Source organism: Doryrhamphus excisus, chromosome 13 (genome assembly GCF_030265055.1).
Source record: "Doryrhamphus excisus isolate RoL2022-K1 chromosome 13, RoL_Dexc_1.0, whole genome shotgun sequence".
In the NCBI taxonomy this organism is placed as follows: Eukaryota; Metazoa; Chordata; class Actinopteri; order Syngnathiformes; family Syngnathidae; genus Doryrhamphus; species Doryrhamphus excisus.
Window position 1 is genome coordinate 16,431,748 of NC_080478.1, and position 22,586 is coordinate 16,454,333.

The 22,586-nt window shown below is 40.1% G+C and overlaps 4 protein-coding genes across 6 annotated transcripts; 3 read left to right on the forward strand and 1 right to left on the reverse strand.

Annotated features, from left to right (window-relative positions):
• Positions 1–27: 27 nt before the first annotated feature.
• Positions 28–19,576, reverse strand: LOC131140040 (serine/threonine-protein kinase Nek9). 2 transcript variants are annotated; one of them, XM_058090107.1, is made up of 24 exons: positions 19,439–19,576; positions 19,010–19,169; positions 7,951–8,128; positions 7,809–7,864; positions 7,654–7,724; positions 7,481–7,586; positions 6,655–6,786; positions 6,462–6,572; positions 6,332–6,396; positions 6,218–6,268; positions 5,939–6,131; positions 5,179–5,323; positions 4,895–5,095; positions 4,269–4,315; positions 4,020–4,181; positions 3,801–3,909; positions 3,556–3,717; positions 3,309–3,476; positions 2,286–2,345; positions 2,026–2,213; positions 1,783–1,938; positions 1,598–1,702; positions 1,478–1,531; positions 28–1,407 (listed from the first exon to the last, which is right to left on the reverse strand). In XM_058090107.1, the coding sequence occupies exons 3-24, from the start codon at positions 8,057–8,059 to the stop codon at positions 1,234–1,236; spliced, it is 2,625 nt and encodes an 874-aa protein (XP_057946090.1). In that variant the 5' UTR covers positions 8,060–8,128; positions 19,010–19,169; positions 19,439–19,576; the 3' UTR covers positions 28–1,233. The 2 variants fall into 2 exon arrangements, with proteins under 2 accessions (XP_057946090.1, XP_057946089.1); XM_058090106.1 differs by lacking the exons at positions 19,010–19,169; positions 19,439–19,576 and adding an exon at positions 8,570–9,197.
• Positions 11,074–13,736, forward strand: LOC131140046 (C-type lectin domain family 12 member B-like). Its single transcript, XM_058090116.1, has 6 exons — positions 11,074–11,194; positions 11,382–11,471; positions 11,826–12,092; positions 12,167–12,321; positions 12,795–12,910; positions 12,985–13,736. The coding sequence occupies exons 1-6, from the start codon at positions 11,080–11,082 to the stop codon at positions 13,121–13,123; spliced, it is 882 nt and encodes a 293-aa protein (XP_057946099.1). The 5' UTR covers positions 11,074–11,079; the 3' UTR covers positions 13,124–13,736.
• Positions 14,299–17,780, forward strand: LOC131140045 (C-type lectin domain family 12 member B-like). Its single transcript, XM_058090115.1, has 6 exons — positions 14,299–14,492; positions 14,649–14,741; positions 15,713–15,970; positions 16,050–16,213; positions 16,304–16,428; positions 17,535–17,780. The coding sequence occupies exons 1-6, from the start codon at positions 14,387–14,389 to the stop codon at positions 17,683–17,685; spliced, it is 897 nt and encodes a 298-aa protein (XP_057946098.1). The 5' UTR covers positions 14,299–14,386; the 3' UTR covers positions 17,686–17,780.
• Positions 18,124–21,851, forward strand: LOC131140043 (C-type lectin domain family 4 member G-like). Of its 2 annotated transcripts, XM_058090112.1 has the most exons (6): positions 18,124–18,291; positions 18,378–18,479; positions 20,003–20,266; positions 20,343–20,506; positions 21,430–21,569; positions 21,645–21,851. In XM_058090112.1, exons 1-6 carry the CDS (start codon positions 18,189–18,191, stop codon positions 21,802–21,804), a joined length of 933 nt encoding a protein of 310 aa, XP_057946095.1. In that variant the 5' UTR covers positions 18,124–18,188; the 3' UTR covers positions 21,805–21,851. The 2 variants fall into 2 exon arrangements, with proteins under 2 accessions (XP_057946095.1, XP_057946096.1); XM_058090113.1 differs by lacking the exon at positions 21,645–21,851 and having other exon boundaries at positions 20,343–20,468; positions 21,430–21,572.
• The last annotated feature ends 735 nt before the right edge of the window (positions 21,852–22,586 follow it).

Below are 22,586 nucleotides of genomic sequence, written 5' to 3' on the forward strand. Positions count from 1 at the left end.
ACATTTTAAAAGCGAAGAACAGCAGTACAAGTAATCTTTATTCTCTGTTAACACACGTGACAAATGTTTACTTTGTATTTATGTATTTTACATGCACAGCGGGTACTACATGTGTCATTTAACTGTTAAAAAATACATTTTGCAGTTAAAATAGCCACATATTTACACATTTTTTTGCCAGTCAAAGTCAAAACTTTTTTTAAAATTACATTTGACTGTTGGTTGACCAAATGTTAACAATTTGACACATGATAGACACTGAATATATATCATGAGTTTCGGCATACACTATACAATTGTGCTGCTACACACAATACACAAAACAGACAATCAAAACAAATATAATAGTTTGCTTCAAAATAAAAATAAGTACCAAATACAGATAAAATGACAAAAACAGTTCAAGTGTTATGGCATCTCCTAACCATGACATACTTATAAATGCCATACAAAGGCAAAATGAGAAACAGTCAGTAGTCTCAGCAAAGAATATATAAAACAATAAGGCTTATATTTTAAGGCATATATTTGCATTAGAGTTTAGTTTCAAATATCACACATTTATGAGGCTATAGCATATGAGGTTCTTAAACCATTTGGGTAAAGACTTAAAAAGGTGAAAGTACTCACAAAAACAGAGGACAGTGACACAGGTTCATGAGAGAAAATGATGTACTGTAGAAACCATTTAGGAAGTACAGCCATTTTTATAGCGAGGGCAAAGCTAAATGGACAATTGAGAAAGGCACTCAGAGATAGAGACCTCTGCCAACTTCCTGTACATGCACACAAAGTGGTTTAGTAGTTTTGGTATAATCTTGCTCAAACACATCAGTTTGAAGGCCACAAATTTCCACTGGAAAGGCACGGTTTGACCTGATTGAGGATACAAGCTGATGATGATGACATCACTATGACATTCCTACAAGGACTTCATGATCACATTGTAGAAAAAACACCCAGATTGTCTCGCTGTGCAATGCCAGCCAACATTTCAGTCCGTAGACTGCAAACAACATTTGCATGACAAGTGATACGCAGAAATGTCATGATGCAACTCAGTACTTTATGTATGAATACTTTATGTACTTTATGTAATGGCTTTACTTGTTTCATATGTGAGGCAGCCACCTCAACCGCAAGTCTATTCACACCTAACAAGCCTTTTGGATTCACAAAATGTTTGTCACCTCTCTCACACACACACACACACAAGGTACAATTGGCAGGGCCTCACAAGCTGGCCCCCGCAGGTCTGCCCCCATGCTGTGTGAATCCACCCGCTCTTCCTCCTCCATCCTCAGACACGTGAGCGGCACAATGGTTGCCATTACTGTCACATCTTGCTTCCATCAGCTGGTTGAATGCGGCCAACAACCTCTCGTGCTCCATTTGCTGGTCACTGACCTAAACACAAACATGGACCGACTCACATGGAACCAAATTTGAGGTGTAGGAGAAGCAACTCGGTTCTCACCTGCTTCTCCAGTATCTGGATCCTCATCTCTTGCTGAGTGACAATCTCCCGCAGCTGTGAAGTAAACACGTGACACATGGCAACCTTGTGCAAACACCGTGGAGCGGGTTGATGGCTTACCTGTGCGACCTCCACACTTGCTCTGCAGCATGTGATCGATTCCTCTTTTTTGTACAGTTCTGCCCCCTCCAGTCCGTTTAAATTGTCATCACTCGTTCGTGTAGTCTGTGGGAAGATAACCCCAATGAAACAAACACAAAAATATCAGAAATCAGAAGAATACAGCACATCGACGTTGATATTACCGATAAGTCATGTTGACTGCTGACAGCTGCTGCCACAGCCTTTAGCTCCTTCAGGTTCTGATATGGCAGAGTGCTGCTCTCTGAAAAAGACGGGAGTTGGTCACAAGAAGACTCAGAGTCCTCCGGCATGGGTATGAACTCTGCATCCTCCAGCTCCTGTTGGCATACAACCAAAGAAAGGTTTCAGTTGTGACCAGAAGGTGTTCATCACGTCAAACATGAAGCTTTGCATCATAAGTTAACCTTTCTCAGCCACAGAGGACATGAACTGTCGCCAGTCTGATTTGCCATTGACACCATCGGTGTCTCCAGGTTGCAAGCGTCAAGATCAACCTCCAATGTTCCCCCGAGGCCTCTGTCACGACCCTCCGTCTCTGAACCCGGATCCATTTCCAGATCCACAGTGGATATGGAACCATCCTGTCCGATCCCTACATTTATACAAAAACATAATATTCCTCACCAAGAAAAACTATTAAGGAGATATTTTCAGAAGTATTTACCGCTGCCAACTGACAGTCCACTGCTGTTGGAGCGAATGGTCTTGGAGTTGAGCACTTTCTCTGTCAAGAGATGTTATCCATCAATAACATATGAAAGCAATATATTCTACTATGAAATGGACCGTGACAAATTGCTGGAATTGGTGTAAAACCAGCTTTTAAACACGCATGTAAACAACCTGATTAGATTGTGTTTGGCTTTGTAAAAGTCAGATTCACATACATTTGGTTTGTGTCCTAAGAAATGGGCTCATTCTTGAGCAGGGGTCTCAAACTCGGCCCCTGGGACGCTAGTTTGAAGCCCCCACCTTGATATGAAAGTTTGATGTGTGAGTTTGACATGGATGCTGTATGGTATCATGTACCCAGAAATGACAGCTTAAAGTTGTGTGCACACCGGACTGCTCCCTAGATGTAACGATGCTAACCTGCTAATTGGGTAAAATGGTTAATTTTCATTAATGTTCATGTTAAAGGTTAAATAAATGTTAATACTGTTCATTTGAATCTGAAAAAAAAAATTCTCAACCCACCAACGATATGTGGTTTCTTTTTTCTTTTTGTTTTTTTATTTGCTGTTTTATTATTATTTGATTTATTTATTATCGATTGATTGATATATTTTCTTTATTATTATTATTTATCTTATTTCATGAATTAAAATTAATATATTTGAGAACAGCGGAATGTTTTATCAGAGCTTTTCTTGTGGAAAAAACGGAACCAAAGCACCGAAAAAGTGTAGGGTATAGCAGAAGCAAAAGCATTGAAGACAGTTTATTTGTTTTTTTCTGTTTTTAATAAATGTGTGTTTTTTTTGTTTGTTTTTTTAAACCTGATGCGGCCCAGCCTCACCCAGAGCCTAGCTCCAGTGGCCCCCAGGTAAATTGAGTTTGAGACCCCTGTTCTTGAGGCTTCCTTCCCTAATTTAGGTAAAAGTCTTACACTCAATCACAACTTCTGAACTGAACTTAATTGTGCCCCACATGTGTATAATGGAGGTGATGGGTTCCAGTGACTAACCCATGATGATGATGGTGTGCCAACCACGACAAGAAAGGTCTGGTACGTGGTGGAGAGATCCAAAGATTGGCCTTGGCATTGCAGGACAAACCTCCGAACCGAATCCTTTATCAGCAGGCATTCCAAGTCGTCCATTTCCAGCATTTCCCCATGCAAATATCTGATTGTCTGCAAGAAAAGAATTGGAACTTATTCACACACACAAACACACATCATGTCAAAATAAGAGCTTGTGCTAAGAGCTTACCCTCTGTGGCTGCTATGGTGAAGCCATCCCCACAAGACACTTTGGTGACTATCTTTCCTCCAAAAGGGCCAACCAGGACTTGCACACCTTGGTGCTTCTTAAAATCTTTAACGCCAAGTTGCCCGTATTTGTTGCAGCCGAAGGTGATGAGGCGACCACGTTCTGTAAAATTGATTTAGATGGTGATTCAACAACTTGATAACAATTTTAGGATACAAATGAATATTTCTCTTTTTATGTAGTACCATCAATGGCAGCAGTGTGGGACTTCCCTGGCGCTATGGTCTGAATCTTGAAGCGGGACAGCTGCTTTGCCAAAGTCAATGTGGTGGTATAAGGGATGCCCTGGTAACCCTAAGTAGTGTGGCAGGAGAAACACTCAAATACTCAATTTGATGTCAATATACAGTGGCCATATTTGGAAGTAAACAAATACCTCTGGGAAATTCAAGTCAGTACAATACCTCTCCAGAGTGGTTTTTGAGACCGGAGAATTCCTGGTTCAGACCTAGCTTGTTGAATTCATTGTTTCCACATGCCAGGACTTTGCCGGTGTCTGTCAAAAAGAAGGTTCCGTCACTGCTGCAGGACACAGAGGAGATGGTGGCGCCTTTGGCGAGCTCTACCTGGAGAAAATATGTTAAATGTAAAGTATGTAATGAATGGCATCACAGTCAGGGATGTAGTTCTTGTGCTGGAAAATAAAATCTTACTTGCATCGGAGAAGAAAAATCATCCTCGCATTCCAAACCCAGACGCCCTACAGATGAGAAAATATGCTCATTTAAGGAGGAAAGTGCTTGAAATAGTATTTGGAAAAATACGAGCTTCTGTCGCCACCTGCTGGTAGTATTTATAGCTGCAAAAACAAATGCTGGCAGCGACCTAATGGCATCAGTAGTCTATACCAGTGATTTTCAACAAGTGTGCCGCGGCACACAAGTGTGACACGAGAAATCGTCAGGTGTGCCGTGAGGAATTATTCAATATCCTTTTTTTTATTAATATGTATTAATAATTTTCTGCAAATATTATGTCATTGTCGCGTGTCATTGGTGTAAAGACTGGCAGAGCAATGTAATATTCGTCCGTGTGGCAACACTAGCTGATTGCCTCGTTCCTCTAATAGACTTAGTGATGCACGTGAGAGGTAGTGGTGACATGTTGTAACATTGTTGGTTTAATTAGTATGCGGATCAAAAGGATCTGCTGTGGCGGGTCCGTAATCAGGAAAAAACTGAAAGAAGCAAATAATGTTGGTTATTAGTGTGCCGCAAAATTTTTCCAACGTAAAAAACGTGCCGTGGCTCAAAAAAGATTGAAAAACACTGCTTTATACCATACTCTCCGCAGCCCCATGAGAAGATGTCGCCACTGTGGGTAAGGACCACCACGTGATTGTCTCCGCAAGAAATCTGACGAACTGGCCGCTCCTCAAAAAACACAAGAAGCACCGGCTCCAAGATCTCCATGCCCATCTCGCCCTCCACGCCGATGCAGCCGTAATAGTCGGACCCAAACATGTACATTTGGTCCTCATCTGCAGTAAACAGCGCTCATTAGAAATTAGCCGGGCTCTTTCATTGTCATGTTGCCTTTTTTGGAAGGTAGTTGTACACTCACCGGTGACACAGGCAGTAAAGTCAGCACCGCATGCAACCTGTCTGATGGCTTTGCCCTGCAGCTTTTCCACCCTCTTGGGTTGCCGGTAGGAAGCCTGGTCTCCATGCCCCAGTTGGCCCACCATCTTGGCTCCACCTTGAACATTCTGAAAAGATTCTTTGTAGTGCCGACAGAAAAACAAGTGCATCTGATGTACTGTAAATTCCGGACTATAAGCCGCTAATTTTTTTTCCCAAAGTTTCAACCCTGCGGCTTATTCAGTGATGCGGCCAACTTATGTAATGTTTCTAACGGCCGCCAGGGGCTCTCGAGTAGAAAAGGTAAGATTAAGACCGGTGGAATATATGCGTTGAGGAAGACTGCAACTTCTTGTCTTGTGCATAAATTAAATTAGCGTGAACATACCCTCATCATGGAAAATGCAAAAAAATTGCTAAAAGCAATCAAGCTGTCCGATAAAGAAGGAAACAGAGCTGCTGCATGTAAACTTGGCATAAACGAATCGATGGTGAGACGCTGGAAACGGCAGCGGGAAGAACTGGAGCAATGTAAAAAGACGAAAAAAGCTTTCAGAGGTAATAAAAGCCGTCTTTCTTTGTAAATATGTTTACATGTTTTAATGTGGGCACATGCGGCTTATATACAGGTGCGGCTTGTCTATGTACACAATCGGTTTTCCTCTAAAAATGTAGTGGGTGAGGCTTATAATCAGGTGCACTCTATAGTCCGGAAATGACGGTATTTAAACCAAAACACTCACAGCCCACGTGTAGAGCTCTTTTTCCACCGTCACCACTGCAAAGTGACTCTCTCCGGCACACACATGTTGGGCGCTGCTGCCACCTTTAAAGGTGTCCAGTTTCTGGGGAGTGAACTTGCCTCCGCCCCAGAAATACCCCTCCCGCGAGCGTGTGGTTACCACGGCAACTGGCGTCTCTGTTGCCGTACTCAACCTGTGACGAAGAACCATCAGTTGGACACTATTTAGCAGGATGATGATAAAGCTTCAACAGCAGAAAACAACAAAAAACAAACATACTTTGGTTTCTTCATGGCGGAATTCAGCAAAGCAACTCGTTCTTCAAGCTCCCTGCCAAACGACAAACTTGTGTATCTTTTTACATCACGAATAAGTAAAAAATGACTGACTTACTGTCGGCTGGAGGAGATAACTGGCTGGTCAAGAATTTGGTCCGCCGTTGGTCTCTTTGCCGGATCCTGCCACACAAAATAATAATAATAATAAAACTTAAAACTTTGTTTCTGAAGCAACAATGACTTACTTGATCGAGACACTCGTAGACCAGCTTGATCAACCCAGAAGAGTAAATATCAGGATTCACATCCATAGTCCAGTTTCCCTGGACTATTTTCACACACAGGTTCAAAGGATTCTGGAAGGACACAAACTGAATCTGTTAAAAAGTATACTCATTCTGATATTGCTAACGCATCCAAACAAGGAGTGAGTGCTACCGTTGCATCAAATGTTCTTGTCAGGGTTAAGACTTCATAAAGCACGCAGCCCATGGCCCAGATGTCTGATTTGAAGTTGTACTTTGCTCCCTGGCACAGCTCGGGCGACATATAATAAGGAGTTCCTACGCACTGGATGAATAAAGAAAGGAGAGGTGAATTACAATCATGTGCACTCTGGCACGTTACATGATGGAAAAACGAAAGTACGTGATAATAAGCTCATGATTAAATAGTATGTGATAATAAGATCATCACTTCTTCCCACATTCCAAAAACATGCTAGGTTAATTGGCCACTCCAAATTGTCCATAGGTATGAATGTGAGTGTGAATGGTTGTTTGTCTATATGTGCCCTGTGATTGGCTGGCGACCAGTCCAGGGTATACCCCGCCTCTCGCCCGAAGACAGCTGGGATAGGCTCCAGCACCCCCCGCGACCCTCGTGAGAAAAAGCGTTAGAAAATGAATGAATGAATGAATAAGATCATCACATGGTTTGTCTGGTGTCAGGCCCTGTATCATGCCCCCGCGTGTCAGTATCAGCCCGAGACCGAAGGGCCTGATACCAGACAAACCATGTGATAACCTATAAGTATCAACATTTTAGATATCTCTAGTTAGAATATGCATTTTTTTCAAAATTGCTTTATTTTTATTAATCAAAAATGTCATAAATCAACTATGAGTAAGAGGATAGCATTCACGGTCCATGTTGATGTATAAAGTACTATTATAAACACTTGTCAACATGTTCCAAATAAAGCTTTGTTCAGCACAGATAATCCTAATATATCTCGTCAGTATCGATACAAATAAACAAATACCGTCTCTGCCATGGAAAACTCTGAGCCGAGTTTCTTTGCAAGGCCGTAGTCACCAAGCTTGATGAGGTCAGTCTTGGTCAAGAAAATGTTGAGCGTTTTAATATCCCTATTGGGGAAACGGGATGGTCAAAACACAAGTTAAACATGGCTAAAAGAGCCTCATGTGATCTCACCTGTGTAAGACGCCGGCCTTATGAATGTGGGCCACAGCTGAGGCAATCTGGTACAGATACCAAATAACCACCTGTCGAAAAAAATGACATCAAGGATGAATATAAAACAACAATAAACTGGTTTACATGGCTTATATGCATCTATCTGCTCTTACCTCCTGGTTAAAAAGTTTCCCCTTCTGTTGGACGATTTTGTCATACAGATTCCCCCCTGCGGCGACAATGTCATTCAGCCATCTCGTCAAACAAACAAACATAGCTCAAAGTCAATCAAACGTACACACTTTTTCCTCTTACCATTACAGTATTCCAGCTCAATGAGCAGAGTGTTTTTATCCATGAAGTGATTGAAATAAGCAATGATGTTGTTGTGCTCCAGGATAGAGAGGATGCTTATTTCATTCATGACATCCCTGCGCTCGCGTTCAGACAGGGAGTTCAGGTCCACTTCCTTCCACACCACAAGGGAATTGTCCTGGTGGAAAACAAAATAAGTTAGCTGCATCTGAAGCTTATTTCCACCCATTTTCTATACAGATGAGAAGATCAAAGATGAGCTGAAGCCTATCCCAGGTGATTTTTGGGTGAGAAGTGGTGTACCCCTTGGACTGGTTGCCAGCTAATCACAATTCACACTTTTTTGACATGTGGGAGGAAGCTGGTTTATTTCCATGAGGTGTTTAAATGACAATAATGTTTTTTCTATGTGTTTTATTTAGCCACGTGGTCAACGTGACTGGCCACATCTTATCTTTAAAGGTACAGTGTTTGTTTTCTTCCTGCCCTTAGGGTGTTTCAGTGGGTATTCGACAGTAAGCGTGATTGTTGCCTGGCAACGTGTTGACTACGTGTCTTTTTTTCTCTCGAACATTTTAACACTTGCTTTTATAGTTTCCCTAGACCGGACCCAGCTCACCTCGGTTCTTCTGTACAGCGTCGCTTCACCGAACGCCCCCCTCCCGAGGATCCGGATCGGAATGTAATGCAACTTCTCCTCTTCGGCATTAAACGCGGCCGACGCTGTTCGCTCGCTCAACACGGAGCCGCTGGCCAAATCTGAATTTAGCGAGTCGAAATGTCTCTCGTATTCTGTCAGTGACATTTCTGTTTGGCGCCTTGTTAGCCACCAGCTGCACTGATGGGGAACCACACACACAGGCCTGACTTGAAAACTCTAGACGAAAAGCCTCCCACGGAGACGCTAGTCAGACATGTCATCCGGTTCGACGGCTACTATAAATCACTAAACATAGCGAATACAACCCTGGAACTAAAATACTTCTAGAATTCACAGTACTGGAGGGGGAAAACGACGTAGGAAAAAATGCGTTGAAGTTGTTCAATCGTCAAGCATGACACACAAAACAGCAAGTTTGACCAACTTAGCTCTGCTTTCAAAATAAAATACACTTCTTCAGTCTTCGCGTGCTGTCTTTTACGATGAAAGCAAGATAAACACATTTCCTGTTAAGACGACAGCTCTGTTTTTTTAAAAACGTGGCAGCGCTGCCGTGCTGTAAATGTTTATTAATTCTAAGAGGAGAAATGAGACAGTCTAGCAAACTCAGTTTTATGTATAATGATTGACGTCCGTGTCACACCCGGTCAAGTGGCGACAACTCGACGTTACTCTCAAACCCGGAAGTTGATTTTGGACGACATCCGTGATAAAAGTAAATAATATAATAAATATAGATGTTGCATTTTAAATTATTATCAATTATTATCAATTGCTTAATAGTTGTTCGATGTGTCAAGTTAAATTGACTTAACACAAAAATATACTGTATTTCACGATTATGGTAATAAGTCATTAAAAAAGTCATTTCATAGTACAAAACCTGTAAAATAACATTAAGGAGCATCTGCTGCCAGCACGTTGCCGTTATTTTACAGATACATTCTGTCTTTATGTACGTACATAAATAGTGGTGTGAAAGTGTTTGCCCCCTTCTTGATTAGTTTTTTTTTTGCATATTTGTCACACAAATTTAAATATTAACACAAGTTGCCATTTTTAAATTAAACTTTTTATTATTAAAGGGGGAAAAATCCAAACATAAAAGTCCCTGTGTGGAAAAAGTCATTGTTCCCCTGTTAAAACATTACTTAAATGAGATTACTTGAGATCTATCAGTATGGTAAAGGTTATAAATCAATTTCTACAGTTTTGGGACTCCAGCAAACCACATTGAGAGCTATTATCCATAAATGGCGTAAACATGGAACAGTGGTGAACCTTCCCAGAAGTGGCCAACTAACCAAAATGACCCCAAGAGGGCAGCGACTACTCATACAAGAGGTCACAAAAATCCCCACAACAACATCCAACGAACTGCAGTCCTCACTTGCCTCAGTTAAGGTCAGTGTTCATAACTTCACCATGAGAAAGACACTCAACAAAACTGCATGCATAACAGAGTTCCAAGACAAAAACCATACCTGAATAAAAAGAACATTAAGACTCATCTCATCATACCAACAGTAAAATATGGTGGTGGGAGTGTGATGGTCTGGGGAGATTTTGCTGCTTCAGGACATGGAACCAAGGGATACGTGACCTCAAGCTGAAACCAACTTGGGTTCTGCAGCAGGACAATGATCCAAAACACACCAACAAGTCCACCTCAGAATAACTAAAGAAAAACAAAGGAAAGTCTTTGGAGTGGCCTCGTCAAGTCCTGACCTGAATCTTATTGAGACGCTGTGGCATGACCTTAAAACGGCGCCTCAAGCTGGCAAACCCTCCAATGTGGCTGAATTACCTAACCTGCAAAGTGGGCCAAAATTCCTCTACAGCGCTGTCGGATACTGTTCTCTAAATCATTCTAGAAAACAAAACATTTGGGAGTTTGTTTCTCAAACATTTATCCTGATGCTTGCATTTTCCTAAAGGGATGTTACACAACACTTTCAAGGCTTCTGTTTTTGTAGATTTTTGCTGATTTGCAATATTTATTGTACTTAGCTAATCGCAAACAAATCCACATTCCCATTGTGTCAAAATAATAATAAAAAGTTTAATTTGGGACTCGTCACCAGCAAATCTCCATAGCTAAACAATTAGTCACATTCACATTAAATACCTGTGGACAATTTAGTGACAAGTGCTTTTCCTAAAATTATGTAATATGTCTTAAAACTATTAAAACTAAAGCTCAAATATAATGCTATTTACAGCATCTTATTACATTATTATCTAATGTTCTTATTCATTATCTTGTATTTTATATTTGTGTTTTTATATCTTCTGTACAGCAACCTTGGGTGTCCTGAAAGGTGCTTTGAAATAAAATGTATGATTGTTATTATTATATTAAATCCCATTCACTGCATGGCATGTGATCTGGTGATGAATGCTGGGGCGTATTTAGGTGCGCCTTGTCAGTGTAACTGAAAACTCGCCAAAGGGAAGTTCTTGCAACGATGGAAGATTGTCTGAGCGCTTCTGAGTGCACTGTCACATTTGTACCCGAGTCATCTCAAGTTCTGTTCAACGGGGCCGGGCGCCCTCGCTCTCGTTGTGACATGTTTTGGAAAGGTACAGTGACAAATTTGTCTCACTTTTCTTTCGGTATCATAAAACACTTAAGAGTATGAAGCCAATAGGCATGTTACATGTATTCTTCCATAGACTTTTTCAATTAGGAGTACTAATCTTGGACTTGATGTTTGCCAATTGGTAGCTATACTGATCTGGTATGTGTCTTTGAATAAATCTTCCACAGATGAATATGGATGTAACCGTGTGGTCCTACTGTGTCTCGGACTGCTGAATATCACTCTGCTGATAATTGCAGTTGTTCTTGGAATTAACTGTGAGTGTGTGAACTTCTCAACACAAACGTTCAGTTTCAGACGCAGCACATTAGAGCGCAAACAAAAATGTCTTGAGACATTTTAAACCTCAAAGTGACTTCACAGTACGGAATAGTCTCTTCACATTAAGCCTAAACGCAGCTGACTTTGCAGCGTGCATCAAGCACCTTACCTTACCCGACCTAAGGTACTACGGTAATCCTTTCCCCTAATACTATTAGTGTTTTAAGTCAGTAATGCAACACCACAAGTCCAGACTCTTGCCTTCACCTGAGGATATTACAACCTGAGCATTTTCCAGGAATATTCCAGTACCTCTGCATCTTAAAATCTCCTTGTTTTGCTTTTTCCAGGTGTCTCAGCCCAACAGATCTCCTACCCAAATTCCCATCCAGCTTCCGTTCAGCTCATGAATGAGCTGAAACATCTCCTTAGCAACCACAGTGATGTGATGAAGGCTGAACAAGAGGCCCGGAATGAGTTAAAGCAAGCAACCAAAAAGCATGCAAAACTTAAGGTGAAAATTGACAAGCAGAGGACCGTGAATGACTGTTATCAGAGACAACTTGAGAGTCTGCGCAAGGAAAGAAAACACCTGCAGGCCAACGTGACAACTTTGGGTATTATGGTGTTATTAATAAATCATTACAGTTATATTATTGTTAGTAACAAAATGTGTTTTTGTATTTCCTAGAGGGGACCTGTGGCAAATGCCCTCAGGAATGGAATTTTTTCAACAACTCTTGCTATTTCTTCTCTTTGACGCAAAAGAAAACCTGGATGGCAAGCCGAGACTACTGTATCAGTTACGGAGGAAATCTGGTTGTGATAGACGACCAAAATGAGCAGGTGAGGCGGGAACAAACACGATCCTGAAATAAATATTCAGTGAATTATTCAGTGACAGTGTAGAGAAACTGCACTTTTTTTTAAAACCTGAACACAATTTGTTTTTTGTTATAAAGATATAAAAAGAGCTAAAAACAGCTCATTACTGCAAGTAATGCTACATACTGTACCTCCAAAAACCCGGTGTGTGTGCACTGCTGTCGAAGCCTGCATCCAACCTTTGCTTATACATACCCATTTTTTAACAATGTTAACCCCCCCCCCCCTTACTGTGAAATATGTAAACTAAGGATGTCCAAAGTGCGGCCTGCAGGCCATTTGTGGACTAAGAAAAAATTAATATAGGAATAAATATAGGAACTTTTGATGTCAATTTCAGACTAAAAATAATGTACCAGCTATTTTCAGTTATGCCCAAACTCTGCTTATCCTGTAAATATTTAAATCTCTTTCTATTTTGTGTGCTTCCATAGTCATACGTGAGTCACATAATTAAATCTTGGTACAGCGGAGTGTGGATCGGCCTCACTGATATGACATCAGAGGGAAAATGGCTTTGGATTAACAACGTCACAGAATTGGAGCAAAGGTGACAAATATATGGTATTCCAGATTCATTATTTTCCATACTGTTATGATCTCCTTGATGTGTATTTTCTTAAGGTACTGGATACCTCGGCAACCTGACAACTCCGGCCACTGTGCGGTTACTATCAGTTCCCCAACTGCACCATGGCAGACTCGCTACAGCGAAAATTGCAGAACGCTGTTTGTCTGGATATGTGAAATGGCACCAAAATAGAATACACAAAGATATTGTGATATTCATACGAAATAAAACGTGATTCTGAGTACTCTTCAATTCATGATGTTAACCAAGGTTCAACTATGCTATTGTCTTGTAACTTAGCCAAGACAAGACATTAACAAGCATTATAAATACATTACACATCTGTTTCTATATGCCTTGAAGTGATTCCTCCAAAGTCCCATCGAGGAATATTTGTTGACTTCACAAACATGGAATAAAAAAATAAAAATAAATCAATAAATACAACGTACACTCCATGTAAGTCCATAACTAAATAAAACAACTCCCCGACAGTTTGTAGATAAGTTTGTGAGGTAAGCAGGTAAAAATGAATGCGTAATACCTTCAAAATGTGTAGTACATTATGTCTTTATGATTTGAACTTGTGGGAATATTACATAAACCATCTCAGGCCCTGAGAAGCTCAGCTTAGTGGTCTCCTGCCGGTTCCCAGAGTCAAGACTAAAGACTGTGAGGCTGCGTTTCAGTTTCATGCCGGCAGAATCTGCAACAGTCTTCCAGAAGATGTGCGACAATCCCCAACTTGCGTATGATTTGTGCTTTGTAAATAAACTAATACATCGTTAAAGAAATGCTGCTGTTTAATACAGTTAACAAAGCTAGCATTTCACAAAATGCTGCAAATGTTTGACAGACAGGACAAAATGTTTTTAAGAAAATTGATGTCGTAAATTGCAATTTCAGAACTGTATAAAGTGAAAGATGATATTAAAGGAAATATCCCATTAATACGAGACATTATTATTTATAGACATAGACTTTCTTTGTCATTGCACAATAACACAGAGGTGAAATTGCCAACGAAATGTTGTTGCCTGGCTCCTGTGTAATAATAAATAATAAATGATAAATGATAAATGATAAATGATAAATGATAAATGATAAATAATAAATAATAAATAATAAATAATAAATAACTCTGCTGTGACGCTATACAACATGGATGGTACCATGTCTTCCATAGCATTCTGAGACCAAAATGTCATTTAAATGTAAACACACAAATTGTGTCTGGAATGAGGCATTATTTGGTATTTGTTATAATAAACGTGATCACTCGCCCGAGAGGGAAGTATCCTCTTCCCCAAAAGTCACTGCTAAACTTTCACTTCACTTTTTCAATGGCTCCTTCCATGGGAATTGCTTAACTTAATGTTGATGAGCTGAGCAAAAGAAGACAGAAGTAAGATTTGGGTAAATTGTCTCATAACCGATCCAAGCTAATCTGGCTGAATGTCGAAGGGTCAAATGTCTGAATTGGATCTAAAAGTTGGATTCGGTACACCGAATTCTGAAAATAATGCTGACATGGAAACTTCCGGACACAACAGTAAACCAGGTAGTATTGGTATTTTTGGATTGGCCTTTTGTTAGCAGATTTATCGAAAGCGCTGTTGACACTTTTTTCTTTAGTTATTGTGTTGTTAAGAATTATGTCATCCTGCAAAACTATTTTAATGCATTCATTGGCTAGTTTTGTGCTCTCTCTTTCTAGCGTCCTACGTTATCCTTTGCAGAGCTGCTACAGCCAGCCTGGTGATACTCGCTGTCGTGTTACTGATAGTTGACATCCACCTGGCGATCAAATGTAAGTCATTCGGCTATGCATGAGTCAAGTCAAGTCAATTTATTTATATAGCCCTTAATCAAAAAAGAGTCAAATCATGTCAAGATGATTTATATAGCCCTTAATCAAAAAAGAGTCAAATCATGTCAAGATGATTTATATAGCCCTTAATCAAAAAAGAGTCAAGTCAGGGCAAGATTATTAATACATTGCTTAATTACAAAAGAGCCAAGTCAAGTTTGTTTATATAGCTCTTAATCACAAGAATCAAGTCAGGTCAAGTTTTTTTTTATCTAGCAATTAATCACAAAAGTCAATTCAAGTCAAGTTTATTTATATAGCCCTTAATCACAAGAGTCAAGTCAAGTTTATTTATATAGCCCTTAATCACAAGAGTCAAGTCAAGTCAAGTTTATTTATATAACCCTTAATCACAAGAGTCAAGTCAAGTTTATTTATATAGCCCTTAATCACAAGAGTCAAGTCAAGTCTGTTTATATAGCTCTTAATCACAAAAGAGTCAGTCAAGTTTATTTATATAGCCCTTAATCACAAGAGTCAAGTCATCAAGTTTGTTTATATAGCTCTTAATCACAAAATCACGTCAATTTTATTTATGTAAACCTCAAAGGGCTTAACAAGCAAGCGACAATAGACAACAGTAGACCATCCGGGTTAGGAAAAACTCATATTCGTATTTCTTTGGTATGTTGTAAAAGTAAAATACATGAATTATTAATGAGATATATTATTAGATATTATTACACTAATTTGCTTTGTCACCTATGAGAATATATAAAACAATACAAATTGTTTGGATAGTTTAGAGTAGATTGAGCGATATTGAAATGGTTATAGCATCTTTAATGCATTAAGTGTACCTTAGTGGCTCCACTCAGTTTTTTTGAGTAGATACATTTTCCATAAATCTATTAAAACAACCTGCACAGCAATGAACACCAATTCACCAGACATCTCTATCGTCCTTGCAGATGTCATGCTTCATGATACAAATCAGCTTCCTAATGATGAAGCTATCGAAAAGGACTTGATGAAACTGGAGGAATCTTACCAGCATGCAGTGGGAAACATAACAAATGCAAAGAGACAGCTGTACTACGTAATGGAAAGACAAATTCAAACAAACTGGGAGTTTGAACACCAGAACAGAAGAACGCGTGACTATGAAGTTCAGATTGATGAAATCACAAAGGATGTTGTGCATCTAAAATCGTACTTACCGATGATAGGTGAGAGTTACATGATGTTACAGTCCAGTGTAAAACAACCACGTTGTCTCATGTTAAACACGTTATTATTTGTTAACAGAGGGTGGTTGCAGACACTGTCCGCTTGGGTGGAGTTTGATCAACTCTGTGTGCTATTACTTCGCCTTGTCTCAAAGCGTTGGACTCAAATCATGGCAAGAAGCTAGGGAGTTCTGTCAGCTGTACGGAGGCGACCTCATCATCATCGACAGCAAAGACAAACAGGTGGCATCAGCATATTTTTAGTTCATTCATTCGTTTGCAAATATAGACAGTAATAAAAAGATATATGATACTGTATGATTATTTTGACAGAATGCCACCATGAATTACTTGAGAAGCCATGCAGGTACCTCATCAGATAACTTCTGGATAGGACTGACATGGTTTCAACAGGAAAGACTTTGGAGATGGGCGGATGGAAGAGACCTGGTTGAAGGGTAAGATGCACAAACAAAGTAGAACCTCTAAAACCTCTGAAGCTATGAACAGCTTTTTTTTATCGGCCCTTGACACATTCTATAAATGAAAAATGGGACAAAATATGATAGGAATAAATTCATAATATTGAGGAAAAAAATAGCATAAAGTTTAAATATTATAGGAAACGTTTCTTAATATGAGAAACTATTAAAAAAAAGAATAAAGGTGTGTGTGTGTGTTTTAATTGGGTTGGAAAATGTTATATTACAATCAAAATATTAAGATAAGATATGCTTTTATTACACCAAAGTCATAATATTACCATGAAAAATGGGACAAAATATGAGAGGAATAAAATCATAATATTGAGGAAAAAAATAGCATAAAGTTTAAATATTATAGGAAACATTTCTTAATATGAGAAACTATTAAAAAAAGAATAAAGGTGTGTGTTTCTTTAATTGGGTTGGAAAATGTTATATTACAATCAAAATATTAAGATAAGATATGCTTTTATTACACCGAAGTCATAATATTACCATAAAAAACGTACAAAAATGTAAAAAAAAAAACAGCAAAAAAGTGTAACATTCATTCATTCATTTTCTACCGCTTATCCTCACGACGGTTGCGGGGGTGCTGGAACCTACCCCAGCTGTCTTGGGGTGAGAGGAGGGGTACACCAAAGTGTAACATAAGGAGAAAAATATAACAACACGATGGGCTCTAATTTCGTAGTCCAGGCGTATAGACGCGACACTTTGCAAGTTTTGTGAGAAGCACAGTCTGGCGCAGCGCCGCGCACCCACACCTCCGTCCCTCCCAAAGGCGCAAATGGCAAAGAGGGAGGAGAGAAAGTGTGAGATGGTTTAACACGGCCAAGTGTAATCTTAACCAATCAAATGAACGCCGCTCATTGCCTTTAAATGTGCCGGACTGGACTACGCATTAGAGACCACCATGTTAAATTACAACACTTAGTACTGTATAGTACTTTTGATTTGAATATTGCTACTTATGTGCTTCTTGTTGTGAATGATGAATATGTCACTGTCTCAAGCATTCAAATATTTGTAAGACAGAAAGGCATGCACTAATGCTATTGTGTGTTTTTGACCTTCAGGTTCTGGCAAGTCAGAGCATCAAATAATTATGGTCATCAACAGTGCGTTGCTTTATATAACAGAGAAAACTTCTTCACTGCTTGGATTAGTATTGAGTGCGATTTCCAAAGCAAATGGATTTGTGAAAAAGCACCAAGTAATAACCCGTGAACTAAAACTGAACACATTTGTACCTTTAAGTTTTACAAAGCTTTACAAACCATGGAGTACTGGACTGCTGTAATCATTGATGTTTAATAAAATGTACATGCTTGTAACTCAACTTTACTCTGTTACTGTACTAACTAACTGAAGTTAGAAACATGTTTTTCTTTATTTTTCTCATGCTGCTGCACCTTGGCTGTAGTGATCAATCATGACATTCCATATGAATCGCTGTTAGCAGAAATTTTGAACTTGTCCAAAGGTTGGAATAGCTAGTACAGTCTGTCTACATTTAGAACTACATAAAAAACTACTGAAAAACAGATTTAAAAAGTCCACACATTTTGTTTTTCATATGAAATTATTAAATGGCGCAGAGGGACAAATCCTTTACTATTGCTTTAATTCACAATATGACTGCAAACGCGCACACACACACACACAACCCTTATCAGTAGTTATAAACAAGAGCTGCACAGATCAATACGCAGCACTTGCACAAAAGTACAATGGAGAACATTCAGTCACAGCCAGAACAAGGAGAGGAAACTACAGTGGAGCAAAGGATTTCCAAAAATGTCAACACAAATCGTGCTCAGAAATTTCAACAAGGTATATACCACCGTTGATATTTCAACTGTCTGAACAACCTGTGAGCTTTTTTTTTTGTCTATCTGTGGCCTTGTTTTCCACCTCAGTGGGACGTGGATATGGGATTCCACGCCACCGCTTGACTGTGGGGGTTCTGGGCCTGCTCAATGCTGTCCTTCTAATAGCTGCTGTCATCATTGCCATTTACTGTGAGTAAAACTTCACACATGGGTCATTTTGAATGGTAAATAAAGTAAAATAATTTCATATATATCATATGTCCAGTGACAGAGACACCATTTCGCATTGGTTGGGAAATGTCTTGAACTCGATCAATTAAAGATTTAATCATCAGCTCATGTTTAGGAGTGACACAATTTTTGATGTGAAGATGTCATTTTGAATTCCGTATCTGATTTTCTGACATAAACCCACTGGCCAAAATATTATATATATATATATACAAAGGTATAGGGCAGGGGTGGGCAAACTTTTTGACTCGTGGGCCGCATTGGTTTAACAAAATTGACGGGGGGCCAGACTATATATTTTACTTATTTTACTTTATTTTTAGTTACAAATTAAATGTATTATTATTATTATTATGTGCTTGTGTCCCTTTTTTCAGGAGCACAACAGACCACACCAGATAACAATATTGATAAAACAGCTACTTCAACCATGAAAAGGTTGGCTCAAGCCATGATGCCAGGTTGTATGTTAAGTTTAAATGAAATACCTTAGAAAGAACGGGTGGGCCGTATTCAAACACTAGGCGGGCCGGATGTGGCCCCCAATCCGTAGTTTGCCCACCCCTGGTATTGGGGGTGTGTTCAAGTCAAAGAACGCGGCAGGTTGTCCTCTGTTTGGTGGATTTTTTAAGGGTTTATGCTGTGGTACTGTAAAAACATACATAAAATACAAATACACAAATAAAATGATAAGTAAAGTAACGTAACTCATATTACATGAACATAATAATGAGTCAAAGGCACATTACATACATAAATCAACAAGGAAATTAAGTAAGTATGACGCTTCTTAGAACAACAGTTGGTCATACAGTTAGCTTGAATGCTAATATTAGCACCAATGAACAAAGGAGCCTCACTTAGCAAAAAGGTGCGCAAACAACTGCACAGCTCCCACAATGGAACCAAAACCTCACCTCTATGCATTCACGCACAGCATCAACCCGGTGAAATAGTGGATGAGGCTCAAGAAAACGTCAGAGATGTCATAAATCGCTCCACCGACGAAACGGCGTACTGTGGTGCGTTTACTGACCGCTGAACACAGTAGGAAAAAACAACACCCAAAGCTGAACATTATCAGTGACACAATGTAATGTTCATTCATTCATTTTCTACCGCTTTTTCCTCACGAGGAACAATGTAAATTATGGGCTTTCTAACATTTACATAAATTAGAATGCTCAGTTCTTATAGCGTTAATAATTTAGCTGTATTGTGGTTGTAGTATGTTATATAGTATATACAATAGTTTGTTGTTTTTTTCGACATTGATCTTTGGATTGCTTGGGGACATAGTCTCACCAACATATCCTGGGAATGCTATGGGATCCACTGGTAGAAGCTGGACAAAGTAGTCAGGGAAAAGGAAGTCTGGGTTTCCCTGCCACCGTGACAGACCTCGAATAAGCGGAAAATGTGTGGATAATGAGGTAAAACCAGGTTCCACGGTAATGCTATGATGTGTTTGTGGCCTTCAGGTGCCAATGCTAATGAAGATCACCTTCAGACGCCTCATTCAGCCGTCTCGTCCCTCATCATTGAGCGTAATTATCTCCGCAACCACAGTGGCATTCTCAAAGCACAGCAGGATGCTGAGTCAGCATTAGTCAGGGAGCAGACGAAGCACGTTCAGATGAAGCTCCAACTGAAGCAGCAGATGGCAGTCGGTGACGTCCTCCGGAGAGAGATTGAAACATTTCAAACCGAAAAGGCTGATCTCAAATCGAAAAAATCCACTCTTGGTAAGTCTTGATTGTGTAACCAAGTAACTCTTTGTTAATTACTTTGTTAATTCTTTGTTATTTTTTGTTGCAACAGAGCAAAGCTGTGACAGATGTCCTTCAGGATGGACCCTTCTTAAATCTACCTGTTATTACTTCGCTCTCTCTGAGGATGACTCCAAAAAGAACTGGCCAGACAGCAGAGCAGACTGCCATGGTCGAGGTGGAGACCTCCTCGTGATTGACAACTTACAGGAACAGGTTAAATGACCAATCAGTGATGGTGTTCTGCCTTCACAAACACAACAATGCTCTATTTTTATATTGTAGCTGTAGCTTACAGTGGTGTCAAACTGCATTGCATCACACTGCATTACAGATACAGTACATCATTAGAATGTTACACATCTACACCGCAGCAATCATCATATTGTTAAATGATAATGTCAGACTAGAAGGATTCTACTCTATGTTGGATGGAGTACAAGGTTGACCAATCTAAGTCAGTTTCATCCTAACCTCAAAACTAATTACCTGAATCAAATCAACTTTATTTGTATAGCACTTTTCCTGCAAAGACATGCAACACAAAGTGCTTTACAGAATTAAAACAATTACCACAATTAAAAGGAAAAAATAAAGAAACAAAAGAAAGCCCCTCCTTGCCACCCTCCATACTAGACACACACACACACACACACCCACACACACACAATCACACAATCACACAATCACACACAGTAGGGAGACATGGCATGGCACTGAGGATCAAGGAAACGCCACCTTTGGGGCCGTCCACACTGGGAGGAGCTGCCGGCCGTGCCATGGGGGGACCAGCACCCGGGCCCCCCGACTCCGACAGACAGGCGGACCCCCACATTAAAGGGAGAAACCCCCAGCCGGCCGGGTCGAAGGGACCCAAGGATGGCACCCCCTCAGCAGACCCGACACAGCCCCCAGTGTGGAGGACCCCCCGTGAGGAAATACTGGAGTTAAAAGCTGAAGACTAAGAGCATAAAATAGGACTAAAAGATAAAAACATAAGAAAAGTTTAAAAATATTAGTTAAAAGCCTGATTTAAAAGGTGTGTTTTCAATCTTTTTTTTTTTAAATATCATCAGTCTCCACTGTCCTGAGGCTCTCCGGCAACAAGTCAGCTCAATTCCAGTATTTATTTCTTCCAGATACTTATTAGCGAAAATGCTCCAAAAATGACCTCCAGTTCGGGTTTATGGTGGCAGAACGGGTACTGGATAGGTCTCCGACTCATGGAATCACAAAGAACATGGATGTGGATTAACAACGCGACTGAAACTGAAACAGGGTATGCAACTCTTACTTTTCTTCAGTGCAACAATCCAGTTTGTCATAATGAAGGATTTATGCTGATTTACTCAAGGTACTGGAGAAACGACCAGCCAAGCAGCAGTGGACCTCAGAGTGGGAACTGTGCTGCTTTTTTTTACTACGCTGATACCAGAAAAGTATGGTACAATGGAAACTGCCAGGAGCACCTGTACAACTGGATATGTGAGATGGCGGCTAAGCCACTTGAGTAATTCACAAACAAACCATGTTCCAATAAACATATATGCGTTCAATTTTATCATGCACTATGAATGCTTGTACAGCACTAAAAAACTTTTTGCATATCAGTATGTGGGGTTGTGTAGAAAGGATTATTGATTATGGAGTATTATTGAGAGAGTGCACGGTGAACAAGTGGTTAGCACGCAAGCCTCACAGCTGGAAGACCCAAGTTCAATTCCACCCTCGGCCATCTCTGTGTGCATGTTCTCCCCGTGCATGCGTGGGTTTTTTCTCCGGGTACTCCGGTTTCCTCCCACATTCCAAAAACATGCTAGGTTAATTGGCGACTCCAAATTGTCCATCGGTATGAATGTGAGTGTGAATGGTTGTTTGTCTATATGTGCCCTGTGATTGGCTGGCCACCAGTCCAGGGTGTACCCCGCCTCCTGCCCGAAGTCAGGTGGGATAGGCTCCTCGTGAGGATAAGCAGTGGAAAATGAATGAATGAATGAATGAATAAGTATTATTGAGTTTTGGACTCCTATAGAGCAGCTACACACAATAACCTGCACACAAACCTTTCTAGATCTTCCAGATTCTGTACATCTTTTAGCAGTATTTCCAAGGGCTTCCTGCTCCTGATCCAAACGGTGTATTTAATTTACTCCACGCCCGGTCATCCTGTAGGTACACCCACTAAGCTGTGATTGGTCACACTACTGAGCGCTCCCAAGGACTTCCGGTCTGCATTTACTGAGTGCAGGTAATCTGCAGCCTATACAAGGAAGTCCAGATCGCACTGATGTCAGTA

What these genes read in the sequence shown, in the direction of transcription:
- LOC131140040 (XM_058090106.1), bottom strand. Translation starts at nt 8,755, where the DNA reads ATGTCACTGACAGAATACGAGAGACATTTCGACTCGCTAAATTCAGAT. An exon ending in CGCTGTACAGAAGAACCGAG is followed by an intron (nt 8,129 to 8,569) that starts GTGAGCTGGGTC and finishes GTTTTCCACCAG; the next exon opens with GACAATTCCCTTGTGGTGTG. An exon ending in CACCATAGCAGCCACAGAGG is followed by an intron (nt 3,477 to 3,555) that starts GTAAGCTCTTAG and finishes CTTTTCTTGCAG; the next exon opens with ACAATCAGATATTTGCATGG.
- LOC131140046 (XM_058090116.1), top strand. Translation starts at nt 11,080, where the DNA reads ATGGAAGATTGTCTGAGCGCTTCTGAGTGCACTGTCACATTTGTACCC. An exon ending in AGTTGTTCTTGGAATTAACT is followed by an intron (nt 11,472 to 11,825) that starts GTGAGTGTGTGA and finishes TGCTTTTTCCAG; the next exon opens with GTGTCTCAGCCCAACAGATC. An exon ending in GTCACAGAATTGGAGCAAAG is followed by an intron (nt 12,911 to 12,984) that starts GTGACAAATATA and finishes TATTTTCTTAAG; the next exon opens with GTACTGGATACCTCGGCAAC.
- LOC131140045 (XM_058090115.1), top strand. Translation starts at nt 14,387, where the DNA reads ATGTCGAAGGGTCAAATGTCTGAATTGGATCTAAAAGTTGGATTCGGT. An exon ending in CGGACACAACAGTAAACCAG is followed by an intron (nt 14,493 to 14,648) that starts GTAGTATTGGTA and finishes CTCTCTTTCTAG; the next exon opens with CGTCCTACGTTATCCTTTGC. An exon ending in TCGACAGCAAAGACAAACAG is followed by an intron (nt 16,214 to 16,303) that starts GTGGCATCAGCA and finishes TTATTTTGACAG; the next exon opens with AATGCCACCATGAATTACTT.
- LOC131140043 (XM_058090112.1), top strand. Translation starts at nt 18,189, where the DNA reads ATGGAGAACATTCAGTCACAGCCAGAACAAGGAGAGGAAACTACAGTG. An exon ending in TGTCATCATTGCCATTTACT is followed by an intron (nt 18,480 to 20,002) that starts GTGAGTAAAACT and finishes TGTGGCCTTCAG; the next exon opens with GTGCCAATGCTAATGAAGAT. An exon ending in TTGACAACTTACAGGAACAG is followed by an intron (nt 20,507 to 21,429) that starts GTTAAATGACCA and finishes TATTTCTTCCAG; the next exon opens with ATACTTATTAGCGAAAATGC.